This window comes from Xenopus laevis, chromosome 1L (assembly GCF_017654675.1).
Source record: "Xenopus laevis strain J_2021 chromosome 1L, Xenopus_laevis_v10.1, whole genome shotgun sequence".
Lineage (NCBI taxonomy): Eukaryota > Metazoa > Chordata > Amphibia > Anura > Pipidae > Xenopus > Xenopus laevis.
Genome location: NC_054371.1, coordinates 171,576,933 through 171,592,904, shown reverse-complemented (window position 1 = coordinate 171,592,904; position 15,972 = coordinate 171,576,933). Strand labels below are relative to the sequence as shown.

Genomic DNA, 15,972 nt, shown 5'->3' with positions numbered 1-15,972 from the left:
TGACTGAATTGGAGGAAGAGGTTCTGTTGTTTATTCTATTAATAATATAGATTGCAAGCTGCATTCTTCATTTGGCAGCTCATAATCTGTATAATCTGAATATAGCCTACAGGGTGATGGGGAGGGGGTTTATGATGGGTTCCCTTACCCTTTGAAACTCTGTAAAGGCATACTTTAAGTTAGGTGGGCTTATAAAGAAGAAGGCAACTTCTGTGATCTTTTAACTGTTCCCCCATCGTGGCTGAAGGACTTCAAAACTGTGCATCCGTGTTTGCCAATGTCACCATTGTGTAACAATTGTTATTAAGGATCCTATTTATTATGGCCAAGTTTTTAAAGGGGAAAACTTTAATTTTTAGAGGGAAAAAAAACCTTTTAGAGATTCATTATACCCCAAATTCAAATCTGAAAGTACTCCATCTCAAACCTGTCGAGGTCATGTAGAAGTCAAAGGCAGATGTCCCTGAAGTTGTTACGTAACATTGTGATCTGTGCTGGATAGTAATGGGCGCATTTGGTGCGTTTCGCTTCGCCGAAAAATTTTCCCACGAAATTCGCAAAATGGCGAAAAGATTCGCAAAATGTTGGCGTCTGTTTTTTTGACACCAGGGAATTTTCACGGCGGTTTCCCGAATTGCGGGAATTCGCCGCTAATGCACGCCTGGCGAATAAATTCGCCCATCACTAGTGCTGGATAATCTGATAAAGTCAGGGTTTTCAGGTGACAACTCAAAAAGATGGTTTGATTCAGGCAACAATTCATATGATTCAAATTGTCACATGATTTTGTTCTGACTTTTTCCAGTACTGACTTTTTTGATTTCTTGATAAATGAGTTAAATTCATGGATGGGAGTTAAGTTGACTTTGTTTAATAAAAAAAAAAATGGGATACATTTGAGTTTTAATAAATACCCCCCTGCCATTGAAACAGTTATTTAGTGAAAAATATATTTGATACACAAATGATGACATCACTGAAAAACAGAAGGCAACAAAACATTATATATACATACACATCTAGAAATGTAGTTGTTGCAAGTGCAGTCCTCAAAAAAAGAAAAAACAATCTTAATTTAGTCAATGTGACTTCTTCTTCTTTGGGGACTTTTTCAAAACAAGAATGGTCCCGGGGAGACCAACAGATTGAGTATAGAAACATTTGCTTTTTTATATTTTAAGTCACTTGAACAAACAATTTATTTCATGATAATAATAAATACACACACACTGACATAAGAAACTCTCATAAGCAGAAGCCAAATAGTCCACCAGTACTACAACCTTAACCTCATTTTAGTCCACAGTATTTCCAGTCATTAGTATAGTGCTTTTATATTTTATATTGTGTGTATTGTACCTATATGTATATGTGATTGCCTAAAGGCCTGTCGTGGAGACTGCCCAAAATATTTATACATAGCTATGTTATATTGTTGTGGAAGAAAATCTATGTGCTGTCATTTTTTCACCTATTTTAGATGCAGGTGATTATATCACAATGATCCAACAAGAATAATTTTCAGTTTATTGTCTGTATCAGATCTTCAGCATCTCACGTGGCTGAGAATACAGTACTGCGTCTGCAATAAGCACATATCATTCCATGTCACTCACTGTCTGGTATCATTAACATCACAAATAAACTGAAGATCAACTAGGGATTGCTGTATCTCCTACATGCCCTCATTTGCTCCAAACAGTACTCACAAACAATGTTCTTCATTTGCTGTTTTTACAGTGAAATCATGTTATCCCCCGAACTGGAATCTCATCAGTCCATCAAGGGAAGTCCACCCATTCACACAGTTCAGGAGATTTCTGCATAACTAATACAACTTGATCAGGTTGTGTGTTTTATAATTGGATTTGTTCTTACAAATCAAATGCTAATCTAGTCTGCAATTTCTTGTTTCTGAGATGCACATCATCATTTATTTTTTATGCTACAAATGTTCCTGGCGGTGCAATATAAAACACAAACATGTCCCTGGGATGAATGGAAATGCTGTTGACTGAACTGAGAAAGGCAGAAGTGAGAGTTATGACTTTAAGAGGAAAGCCGGATTAGGGGACATCACTCACATGGGAATGTCATCTTATCAGTAAAGGTAAAAGCACAAGAGCAGAAACAGAAGTCATTATAACTGAGCTGCTGTCAAAGCCACTCTCTACATAGCTCTCTCCATACATTCCCCTTTCTGTCAGCCGCATCTAATTTATTATCTTAGTCCATTCTCAACCCGACAATCGGGTGTTACATTTGCATGTTAGGATGTGTTTGCCAGAACTGTAATGCTCCATTAGACATAGCTGAAATGCTCCATTAGCACAATAACTTGAGCTTTTAATTATGAAAAAAACATGTCTAAAGTGACCACCATTAGAGTGATTTTAGCATCTCTGCACACACTGAGAAATAATAAATGCAAGAATTAGAAAGACTGATTTTGGCTATGGGGGTGGCTTTTCCTTAGTAGGGGAGAGGTTATGAGGGTATATAAATCTGTCACTTCCACTTTGGTCAGAGGTATGTCACCTGGAAAGCTGACAGATGCCTGGGTCTTATGAATTAGTCAAGACAAGAATATGTATTTACAAGCAGGCTAGCAGGTGTCATCACTCTGCAGCGGCTACAAGTCAGATGGTATGGCAGCCTGGTATCCATCAAGGAGGTACACAAAGTAGAAATCCAGTAGATACTGACAGTTAGGGACACATATATCAAAGAGTGAAATCAGGGCTCTCAACAGGAAAACTCCTCTGATCTCTATCGATCCCTATGGGTATTTTGAATTATGAAAGGGTGAAAGTTAGAGTTCACCATTTGATAAATACACCTCTAAAAATCCTATAGGAATGTATAGAGAGTAGAGGAGAGATAATGAGCTCTAATTTCACTCTTTAATAACTCTGTCCCTAAGAGTTCATAATAGCTCATAATGTTATTCTCATTAGCTTATAATAAGTTTGCTGGTACAGGAAATCATGTGTATATCAGCATAGTTCCAAAGATATCTACAGCAGAAGTGTTCACCACAAATCTGATGTTAATTGGCCATCAAGGTGGCTTTTCAGGTATATCTAGGAAAACAGGCATTGTCGCCAAATCTCACCATAACTGGCCTTCAGGCTGAGCCTCTCCATAAAATATTATTAAATATTGTATAATATGGAGTAAAATATGTGCTACCATACATAATGGATTCACAGCAGATGGAAGATTAGTAAAAATAAATACATTCGAAATTCCTCTGGGTGTTTTGTACTACATGTATACATTAAATGTATAGAAATTATTTTGACTTACTTGACTACTTATAATACTCCTAGCCTGAACTGATTTTTTTTTATTTAAAGGGAAATGGCTCACATTAGACTAATTTCCATTTTCAAAATGTTTGTGATCAAAGAAGAGCTTATATGTCCCCAGTTACAGAGCCACTCTCATTTTGTATTCAGCCCAAATAGCTAAAAAGTGTAAAATCAGGGCACTGGGAGAAAAATGCTAGCTCTGTGCTGAGCTCAAAATGTCCAACAAAAGCAACGTAATACACCATCCTTTGGGTCATTTTATATCAGTGTTGGCCTTTATTGGTATAAATTCAAAGTGCACTTGTTGGGCCAAAATAATGCAATGATTTTATCAGGGAGAGCTCTAGTACAAAAATCTCTACTTAACATCTTTCGCTTTGCTCCCATAACTGCGGCTTAACAATCTTGGAACTGTCTGACTTCCCATAAATCCACTAGTCATACCTGCTGGGCATGACAAATTAGAATTTTCTGCCACTGGGACTAGGAATGAGGTTCGGTCACTTGAAAGGAATGGGGACGGTCTTACAAAATTACATTTTATTTCAAGAAAACCTATTCTACCCTAATAGAATATATACACATATATATATATATATATATATTTATATCCTAGCTCTAGGATATACTGTTTATCTCCAGTATTTCTGACTCTCACTGCACTTGGATGGTTTTTGGTCTGATTCATTAAATGTTTATTTTTTTATTTTACATAATCAGAATTTGCCTTTTTGAGGAGTGGTAGACAGTCTATGAATATAAGTGAGAATTCAGTATGATTAATGCTGTAACATGACTCAGTAATTAGCAAACCTCTCTCCTGGCATAGGGATAAAGGAAATGTGAGGTGAACATGCTCCTATGTCATCTAATAGAACATACATGCACAGTAATGTTGGTTATGCTCCCTATACAACCTCAGCACAAGTGCAGTCTGTGGCCTCTCAGAAACAAACTGTGGTTTCAAACAGTTGACACAAGAAATAATGGGCCTTCAGTCTTTGGACCACTAAATGCAAGGCTCACAGAAGGAAACGCTCATTGCAATTTATCTAGCAACATTAAAAATACATAGACACGTCAAAAGATGTGAGTTCTGAGGATTGAAGTTAATACCTGGTCATACAGCAGGGCCCTGTGGGATAGGCTGGCATACTGAAGGCTTAAGCGACTCTTGTCTTGCACAACATCCTTTAATTCATCTTCCTGACAAGAGAAAAAGGAGACACTCAGTGCTGGTAGAGTCAATAGCAAACACACTGGAATATATGTTTGAAACATTTAGTCCATATTTTGGTTTTTTTAACACTAAGCTGTAACAGTAATATCTACACGGATGTGCCTTGACCCTTAGTAATTAAGATTAAAGGGTTTGTTCACCTTTAAGTTAACTTTTAATATGTTGTAGAATGGCCAATTCTAAGCAACTTTTCAATTGGTCTTCATTATTTATTTTTTATAGTTTTGTTTAAATTATTTGCCTTCTTCTTCTGACTCTTTCCAGCTTTCAAACAGGGGTCACTGACCCATCAAAAAAACGAATGCCCTGTAAGGCTACAAATTTATTGTTATTGCAACTTTTTTATTAAGGCTCTATCCTATTCATATTCCAGTCTCTTATTCAAATCAGTTCATGGTTGCTAGGGTCTTTTGGACAACAACCAGATTGCTGAAACTGCAAACGGGAGAGCTGCTGGATTAAAAGATAAATAATTTAAAAAGCACAAATAATAAAAAATGAAAACCAATTGCAAATTGTCTCAAAATATCACTCTCTACATCATACTTACAGCTAAATGAAAGGTGAACAACCCCTTTAAAGGCAATACAGTACTAAAACCATGGTTTTTTTTTAAAGCTGAAAACCAAGGCAAGTGTAGGCAAGTTTAACACACAAAGTTACAATGAATAGGTTTTTCAACATGCATTTCTCTGAGCACTAAACACAAGCAAGTAGAAAGAATAACCAATGACATGACACAGTTAGTACAGCAATATTCTTTCTGTTTATAGGCAGGTAAATAGCTACAGTACATGTATGTGGTCCAACAGTGTGGGGATTTGGGAAGCCTGTTGCCGAGTGTCATTAAAACTAAATATTATGTAGCGTTGTGTTGTGTTCCTCTTGTTGCTGTTTAATTCTCATCCCTTGACAAGTTCCAGCTTTAAGGGACAGGATGGTGGGAAGTATAGCGCCAGAAGGCAACAGGTTGGATGTCCCTACATGATCTTCTTCGGGCAGTGATTGGTTAAGAAGAAACTATAAATAAAGATCACTTTTATTGCATGAGCGCATTTTCCTATGCAATCACTCAATCTCCCTGTAAAGAGAGTATAATGGATGCGCTGGGTTGTGCCCGGCCAATAATGACACATTCTGTGTTGAAGAGCAAGTCATTAATTTAGCAAGCAGAACAAGCAGAGTGTTAGAGGGTCATTTAGCAACTTGCTCATTAAATCCCTGCTCCCATTCCAGCGCTGGGGAGTGGACATCTGCCCGATTCCATCTGTACAAAAGCTAGCAATTTACTGCAGGTGGAAATGCATACAGGCTCCGTGAGTCACCAGAGCTCAATGTGCACCCATATAGAACAAGGGATTTCCAGCATTTGCCAATGCTTTATGTCAGCATGAAAATTACAAATAAACCAGAAGTTGTTTGGCTTAACCCTTTCATATAATCATTTCAAGGCCGTCCCACTGCTAGCAAGACCTGTTACACATGCATATATTTATAAGGGCCCTCTGTATAGTTTTCCCCCCTCCCCCAAGAAATTGAGATTTAATAATGATTCCATTTTCCTCCAAATACAGAAACAGATCCCTATATATCCCATATACTTATATATCCTCTGCATTTCTTTATATCCGTCATAGCCAGTCACGCTAAAGAGCCGTTAAAGGAAAAAGCTGTTTTTAAATAATCTTGTGTTAATGATGGCTGAATAATTGATGGCAGCAATTGAAAACGATGGGCTATGTTAAAAAGCTACAATTAAAGAGGGAAAAGAAAGCAACATTTTGTTATCATTCCATTACTGTAGAAAAACAAAAAGGAGGATAAAATCGAAATAAGAACATAAATATTTGTCCGTCATCAATTATTCCATTACACTTCATGCTCTTTGGGGAGGGTCACCTTCTTCCCTTAATTTCCCCCTCAGTTGCCTGCTCTTATTTGACAGAGTGTTTCCTTTGTAATCTTGTAAGGCACCACATGCAATATTGGCACTATATAAATACATTCTACATTCAACTGACTGATTTGCGTTAAGCAGCTTTTGTACTCAAAACAATGAACAGCAAATTGGAGCAGAAGGAAAGCAATAAAATCATAGGTAATTAGTGCTTTTCTATTCTCAAGGATAGGGGGGTGCATTTTCTTCTTGTTAAACCCTAGAATAGGACATTGCACTCATATCACTGGGCTGACAGGCAGCAATAAATGAAACTTATCTGTGCACCTATAAAATAACAATAATACAGAACTCTTTACAGACACTTTTTGATAACCGAGGCTGCCTTGTGATATATGATCAGATCCTCAAGGATAAGCTTTATCTATAAGAGACATGGTAAAGTACAACAAGACTATTAGACAGTCACAAGAGACTGAACTAGAGCCTCCTACCTGCTTCAGTCACACTACACCAATTCTTTAAATACAAGTCAGCATACAAACAAACCTTATAATAGATCAGCTGCATCTCTGACATAGAAGCAGAGAAGGGAGAGCTTGTCCCTGCATTGCTCGCAATGTGCTGAACCCCTCGGAATCTCTCTGACAGCCAAAGCATAAAAGAGTGAATCAGAAGCAGAGAGGCAAGAGGCTGATTCCCGTAGACTAATATAATGTGACAATAGTGTCTGGGCACCAAAGTTCTGCATTGCCTAGAGACTCGCATCTGTTGGTGCACATTTCCTGTTATCTCTCATGTGTTATATCCGCATGTTCCATACACCCCGCATTACCCTTCATAAATACATTTACAGGGACAAATAATTAAGCAAATGTAAAGCAGCCATTGCCGTACAACTTCAGAAAGGCAGTCCTTTCATGTATAATCCCTTCTTTTGGATCAAAGCCTTGTTAAAACAGCGCTCCATGGATTTCATTTACATATTTTTCCTTTACTTAATATATATCAGAAATAATTTAGTAAAGATGGCAGAGCAGCTTCAATCAGCCTCAAACACATGTAGCCAATACAAGCAGGAAAGGGTTTTACCATCTTACACACCATTGTAACAGTCTGAGCACAGGCTTGTCCAATGAATGGCAAACACTGGCTGTTGTGTTATACTACAACTTCAACAGCATCTTCAGCCAGTCAGTGTCAGTGGCATGTTATGGCTTTGCTCAATAAAGAGTATAAGATCTTTTATTCTAATGCAAGCATTTTAAAATCTGGAGTAGGCGAATATCATTAAAAGCAGCACATCGCTGGGCACGCCAGGTAATCATGCACACGTCAGAAAAAAATGGTGGCACAATCTTCACCCACTGAACCCATTATGCCTTTGTGTGCCACAGCCCTGCTAATTCTATAAACAGGCCAGATATCTGATATCTGAAAAATACTTTGCACAACACAGTTTTATATATATATATATATATATATATATATATATATATATATATATATATATATATATATATATATATATATATATATATATATACTTTCTCTCCTGCCCTATCTGACCCTAAATATTTATTGTGTGTATACATTATATATACCTATACATACAAATATGGTACCATGTACCAGCTTTCAGCAAGGTGGGAAAGAGTGTTTTCATCGACAGGTATCGGATACAACAGATAACTCATTATCCATAAAACTTCAAACTAAAGTAATGTTATTCCCCATGGTGTCATACACTCAGTATATACAGAAGCATCTCTTTGTTTTTGACTCATTTGTTGTTATTATAAGACAGGGCCTTGTACTTGATGGTAACTAAGTTAATATAAATCTATACTGATACAATGAAATCAAGAAGCCTTGACAGGTTGTTCCAAACTTAGGAAAGATCCCTTATATGAAAGGCACCAGGTTGCAAGCATTCTGTATAATAGATCCCATACCTGTACTTACCATTTCTTGATCTGTTTCACACTGATAGGAAGGAGCATAGTGCAATCCAGGCATACACACATATAAGCATGCAGCTCTTTTCCTTGGAGTTCAGCTGTAAGGCCATCCATAATGACTTGGTGCATTAAAAATACATTAAGTGTGTGAGCGTGTGTGGGAGTGCATGTACCGATTATTGCATTGCACTTAGAACAGCCAAGCTTAAAACATGAAATGCATGTAGTGTGGAGTCTACCGCAACAGGATTTCATTTGTATGAATTTTAATGAATAAGCAAATCCTAGATTCTGCCTCCATGGATGCTGAAACCTGTAGCCATTGATAAACCATTGGTTCACTGGTTAGTGCACAAAAACCTACTTTATTACTAAAAACTAAATTGAAGAATAAAATAATTCAGTACATTTTACTGTGTATTCCTTTACAGGAACATGTAATGTGGCAATTCATGTTATATAGCCTCTCCTGCAATGTTCAACTCTCAAAAAGCAGCATCTCTGTTAAGGAATTAGATTAAAAAAAGGAAAGCTATAAATAACGCCAATGGAAATCTGAAGCCTCTAGTAATGAGGTGCCAGCTCGTGCTCATTTTAAATATTTGTAGCCATAAATTAAAAACTAAATGTTGTTCCGATAAACTTACACCGTTGCTGATAGGGCCATTTACTCTGTTATTGTCTTGGCAGCACTAATGCACATTGTTTGTTATTACATATCTTCATTTAATGCTATCCTAGTAAAGTACAAGCAGTCAATTAGCACCACATAAACACAAGCTTTTGAATGCCAATCCCCCCCTCTCCCAATTCTCATGTGTTATATTTTTTACTTGTTAGTATGAAAGTAGGTCAGCCAATGCACTGAGAGTTTGCATTTTATTTCTTCTTTATTTATTTTGGCAGGCTGGAAATGAACACACAATAATGCAATGCATGCTTAAAAACATTAGACGCAAACTCTTTTACTGAAACTATTCTTTATTTATATATGGTGCTTCTTTCGTCATTTACTCCCAACTGTATTTCAAATCTGGCACTCTGCCTCTAGAGAGACAGAGAGATCATTCCTGTCCTTACTGCCTGTCATAAGGCAGATTGTAGGTTCAGGGATCCATTGCAGCATGTACCCAATAGTGCTCCCTAATTTAAAGGGGAACGAAAATTTTATATATTTTTTATCTAAATATAATAAATTAAAAATTCTGTACCGTTCTGAAATAATCAAGTTTATCTTCACTAATCCTCTCTCGGCATCTGTTTCTCCTGATTCTGTCTTCATTCAGGAGTTGGGTGTCAGATTAAATATTCATTGACAGTTAGATCCAATATATCTTAAAGGGGGACTCCTTTTGCCTAGAAGATGTATTAAACCGGAAATCCTGTCTCTCTTCATGCAGAATTTGTGCAAAAGGCAGTTATTTTGTTAGATGTTGTTTGTACTTGAATTAGTTATTTGAATGAGCTCTAATGCATCTGCTAGGAAAGGAAACCCCAATTATAAGATATATTGGATCATTTATCTGACATCCAACTGCCGCATGAAGACAGAATGAAGAGAGTACAGATGCTGAGCGAGGAATAGTAAAAAAAATAAACTTGATTATTTCAGAAACAATGCAGAATTTTGAATTGATTGTATTTATAAAGTTTCTTACTTCAGTATGAGGAAGCTTATACTAAATTTTCATTTTCAAGATAGATCCCCTTTTTAAAATCTAAATGACATACAAGTTAGGGTGAAGGTAGGGTAGATGCTTATGTACCCCGCTGCAACTGCCCCTATGCATATGGTGCTGCTGAATGCAGGCAGCAGTGCATTCATAAAGCACATGCTGATCTCTACACTCTGTTTTGGAATACAAAGACCTGTGGCAATTTAGAAAAGTGCACTTTGCAAATGTCTCCTTTGTCTGACTCTGGTCATACATGTAATGAATCAGTTGTTAAACCAAGTTGCTATTGGCAATCTACATAGTTGGCTGAAAGTTTGGCTTGCATGCCAAACATCACAGCAGGAATACAGATTGCATACATGGCCCAATGCATTTTTCAAGTGAGTGTTTTGGCCATGCGGGCTGACCCATCCCTGAATGAGCCTATTCACATACCCCTGTGGTCCAATACACAGTCTTATTCTAGCCCTATCCTGAGCAAACCTGTGTTTCATTTTGCAGCTGTTTGGAGTGAACAACTACATAGCAATGCAACAATGTTTCTTGGTTTTCAATTCTAAAGTTATTATCTGTAATTCCAAAAACACTGATTTGGGATCATTTCTCTAGATCGTGTTCTCGTTTCTTCCCTGGTAGAGAGAGTTAATGAAATATTCAACTCCATGGGAAAGATAATGCCTGGATGAAAAAACTGCAGCTCTCCTGGTGTTACTGAACAAGAGATCAACTCTCCACCATCGATTGAGAATCCACCCCTATGGGCTCTGCATTATTATTTCACAAACCAGTTGCAGAAAGCAGCAGTTGTTAATGATCTTTCCATAACAAAAGACAAAAAAGTACAAAAGTGCTATGTGTACAACAATAAATTAGTTCATTTACAACACTTTATTATCATTGTGCAAGAGCTTTCCAATACTTTGCACCCCACAGGAAATCAATGAGGCTGGAGAAAGATTTAAGAAAAACAACCAACCAGTTTATGCTTCTATACTGTTCCTAGATGTATCCAAATTGTCCAATTGGCAACAAGAGATACAACTATATCATTAAACAATAATGCTATTTATTGCATCATAAATATGAGCACAACATGCAACAACAAAAGACAGATTTTCCAACCCAACAGAACGCAAAATTATTTCTGCACATGACTAGCAGCTCAACTCTATACAATATGCATACAACATTTTATCAATCTTTCACATTCCCTATGCCATGCACATCTAAGATAGTCAAAGGCATCATACCAAAGAGGAGAATGGATACAAGAATCCTATTAGCAATGCGTTATTAGCTTGTTGCAGAGATTTTGGTAAACTGGAAGCAGTGAAATGCGGTCTGTGCTGGAAATAATGTAATGAATTAAGATGGGCCTGTGTAGTATCACTTAATAGTGTCATATAGCTTTAATTATATATTTTGGAATGATCAGCACTCTAAAACAACAATAACATTGATGTAATTATTAATATTTATTTCCCATGCCATTAACAAAGATATAGTGAGGTGTATAACCCCTGTGGAAATGCACAAAGATCTGAAATTACTCTTGGCATGCTTTACAGAGACAAACATGACACCTATAATATGCTATTCAAGTATTTAAACAGCCGGGTGCTGTAATATTTGTAGGGGCAGATTTATTAAATAGGCAGATTGTCAGATGATTGTTTGCTGAATAGTAATATATATATATATATATATATATATATATATATATATATATATATATATATATATATATATATATATATATATATATATATATATATATATATTCCAATTCCAAAGAGATCTGCAATCACAGGTCTTTTTTTTAAAAATGAAAATGTTTTATTTCAGAGCTACGGACTGACGTTTAGGCCTTTGCTTAGGCCTTTCTCAAATATTCTGCATATAAATATATATATAGATAGAAAGTGTATAGAAAGTGGTCTTGATAAAGATCCAAGATGGGGACCGAAACGTTGGCCTGTTTTATTTTAATTATGCATTAAATAAAAGTTAAATTTTTATTTTTCTAAAAATCCCAGTGTGCATCCAATTCTCTCTCTCTCTTTTTCTATATACAGTATATAAATAGCCTATATATACAGGCTGAAACCTGTTAATGCAATGTTAGATGGTTACATTTAAATGTATCTAAAAAGCCTGAAATCCATTATGTTTCCAAACAAATACTTGAATTCCTATACAAGCAATATAGCACTCAGCCCATGCCCCTTCAGTTGTTAGGAACAACAATGAGGCATCTGTAGCCAGGCAATTTAGTATCAGTGATTTAATAAACAGAGCAACATCTCTTATTGGGCTTAGAACTATGAAAGGAAACATTTGTTCCATTGTTCGTTCTGCTCTACTCACTGTGGTGCTGATGTATTCAAGGAGAAAAACTGCATAAGCGACGTAAATGTACGTAATCATTTAAAACCTATTCCAAAGATCCCTTCCTGAATATGGCACAGCTAATTATGGTTCCTAAGCACTGAGCCCTCTTTTAGACTATGACATGTAATTATTTTGCTGTTACATATAATAGCTGTATAATTATTTTCCCTGAATTGCCATCAGGGAGTTCTATAAGAGTGTATAAACACAGTGTACCCAGTTGTATTACATTTTCTATATGTTTAGGATTAAAGGGGGTGCTGGATAAAACGGTTTCTAGTGAAAATCACACTTCATAGGCGTTTTGATTGTGTATGACAATTTGCCAGGATTGAACATATATATTTTATATAGCAATTGATTGGCTGATCATTGAGTGACAAGAGGGCCTGTGCACCCTGCATACATGGACAGATGTACTTCTCACAAGACAGAATTTTTTTCGCAGGGTATTTAAGGTCTAAATTACTCTGGTCAAATAAGGAAAAAACATTATTTTAGCCCTAAACATAGGTTAGTGGCAGTGGTGGAACTATAGAGGAAGCAGACCCCGCAGTCGCAGGGTCGGACTGGCCTGGCTGGACACTAGGAAAAGACCCGGCAGGCCGTGGCCCTCATGGGCCCCCGCCGGCCTGACCCCTTCTCCCAAAGTCCTGGCCCTAAAAAAAACAAAAACAATTTGCGGTGCCGCGCAGCACCGTTCGCGCGTACGTGCCACCGTAGTGGGGCCAGGGGGTCCGGAGGGGGTCGGGAGGGGGCCCCTGGATAGTAGTCGCAGTGGGCCCCGGGCCCCCCAGTCCGACCCTGGCCACAGGGAACAGGGGGGCCGAGACGGTGGGGTCTGCTTTCTTTATAACTAATAAGAAAACCCCCTCCCCCTTTATACAGAGTTGATCTTCTATCACTGCATTCAAATCTCTTTTGTATACAGTATGGCCTCCTAGTTGCATTAAAAACAGCAACAACCAAAGGAACAAATAAATCCCCAATTAGCAATTTAATTTTGGGGGTGGATCTTCTTATCAATAGTCTTATCAATAGTTTATAGGTATTTGTGGGTTTACAAAAGAAAGAACTCAGCATGTGGAAACCAGGCAAAAGGATAATGATCTTTCAGTTAACACCTGCCCCTTGTCTCCATCACTGCCTGTTCTATTTGCTTTGCATAGACGCAAGGCGATTCCTGCTCCTACAGTATATTCACAAAGCAGGTGTTGTATTTTTACTGGCTTCTTAACTACTAATCTTTGTCTTTAGTTCTTCCATGGTGGTCATCATATTATATTCTTCATCGTGATCGCCCATCCATGAAGCACACACAAACCCATTTGTTTGCATATGGGCAGTTGCAGGGAACTAGAATCAATTTGTTTATGTATTAGTGGTTAATTATGTTTTTTTGCCATTTTTAGCTTTCTGTGGGAAGCAAATTGAATCCATTTTCCTTATTATGTAAGTAATGTCAACACATGTATTCATTAATTATCTTTGTTTAATAACAATGTGCCACATGAATGCTACTACAGTAAATAAAAGCATACATCTCAGAGCCTAAAACGTTCCATAAATTGCATGTTTACATTCTGAATAGCTATGTGTGGACAGTTCTAAAGCTCATTAACATGATGTGGATACAAATGTTTTATGCCATCTAATTGAGTTTACACTTTTTAGCCCATTAATACATACATCTTTATTTTCAACTCAAGCATAAAGTCACAAGTTCTATTATGTAAGTGTAGGGGCCCATAGGGGGTTTATCTGCCCCTATGGCTTTAAGGCCCCACCCTTTGCTCAGTGTTATTGGCCAAGAGGTGATATGACAACTTCCTGCCACACTGCACTATAGTGTGTGTAAGGAGTGGCCTCTTCCTCTTTGGCTGCTGGATGCTGATCCAGCTGGGTGTGCCCATGGGAGCCTGGATGCAGCAAGGCCCAGAAAGTCATGTGTCTAAGTCGGGGACCAGGCAACCCCGTGAATGAGGAATAGAAAGGTGTAGCTCCCAGTACTAGTATGCTCTAGAAGTGTAAGATAGTCAGGGTTGAGCTAGAAAAGAGCAGTTTTGAGCTCCAACATAGGAGTGATAGATTGGAGGTATCTCTCCCAGGCCATATTGCCTGTAGTATAGGGATCCCAGCGGAGAGGGAATCAGGAGAGAATGATTGCCCTGAGGTTGATCCAGAGACCACTACCGGAATATGTTGCAGAGGTGAAGTGGGATACCTGCCAAGTCTGTCCTAAGGGAGTGTCAGCATGTGTAAATTGCATGATGTGTGCCTGTGCCTTTTTCCTCTAACCACTGGATGTGAGTAAACCTGGGGACATTGTCTATGACTAATAAACAGTTCTTTGTTTGCATCATAAGAACCTCCTGGTGCCCAATCATTTTTGTTTGCACAGTAGTCTGGGTGTTGTAGTTGCACTACACCTTAAAGGGATAGCTTCCACTTAACGAAGGCCCGGATCCTGCAGAGAACGTCCAAATGTAACCAATGCTCCTACCTTAGCTGGACATTAACTATCTGTGGTGTAGATAGCCCAGATTAGTGTTACATAAGAGTTTCCAGTAATTAAAGGTTCTCATGTATATGAACTGTTGGCAAAGCCCCAGATCTACAGCACTGGGCAACAATTACTGCTAGACAGACAGAGAAGTCATGGTACAACAGCGCAACTGTCAGTCTGTAAACTAGGTGCTGCTTTCTTGCCCTTTGCCATGTACTTTATGACCATTGTCTACTTAGTAGGGCATTTTCAACTAGAAATACATCTGACATTTTATTGTACAGGTATGGAACCTGTTAGCCAGAATGCTAGGGACCTGGGGTTTTTCCAGATAAGGGATTTGAATCTCATACCTTAAGTCTACTATAAATCACTTTTATTAAACCCCATAGGATTGTTTTTCCACCAAAAAGGATTAATTATATCATAGTTGGGATCGAGTACAAGCTACTGTTGTTATTACAGAGAAAAAGGAATATGTATTAAAATGTTAAATTATTGTATTAAAATGGAGTCTATGGGAGACAAGCTTTCCATAATTCGGAGCTTTCTGGGTAACGGGTTTCCGGATAACAGCTCCTATACCTGTACTGGCAAGTGGAACTCAGAAAACATATTAATTATTTTCTGCTGCCTTTATCCAGCTCTTTCTAATACCATGCTGGAAAAGCACGAATGTTCATTAAAGTAAAGATGTTTGTTTCAGAGAAGTGCCACTTAAATAGGTTACACAGGTGCAGCGTCAAGCTTAAAAGCCATTTTCCATGAGGTTTCATCAGAAACCCTTGCTGTTTATAAGCAAATGACATGAGTCATCTCACAGCATCCAAAACTAACAAGTTGACAGCAGAAAAGGAAGAGAGGATCTTTTCATATGTCAAACTGTTGCCTGGTGGCTCCTCTTTAATTTCCTGATGGTGCACAGCTCTATTCATCAGTTTTGTGACAGAAGGTGCTCTGGGAGATTAACCCATTCAACAAATAAAG

At 37.7% G+C, this 15,972-nt stretch overlaps 1 protein-coding gene across 4 annotated transcripts in view; it reads right to left on the bottom strand.

Annotated features, from left to right (window-relative positions):
- The window catches only part of rimbp2.L (RIMS binding protein 2 L homeolog), a 211,219-nt gene that overhangs the window by 73,381 nt on the left and 121,866 nt on the right, over positions 1-15,972 (bottom strand). For all 4 annotated transcript variants that reach the window (XM_041567214.1, XM_041567218.1, XM_041567220.1 and 1 more), the window contains exon 7: positions 4,431-4,520. In XM_041567214.1, the coding sequence (XP_041423148.1) occupies positions 4,431-4,520 (90 nt within the window). The remainder of the gene's footprint in view (positions 1-4,430; positions 4,521-15,972) is intronic.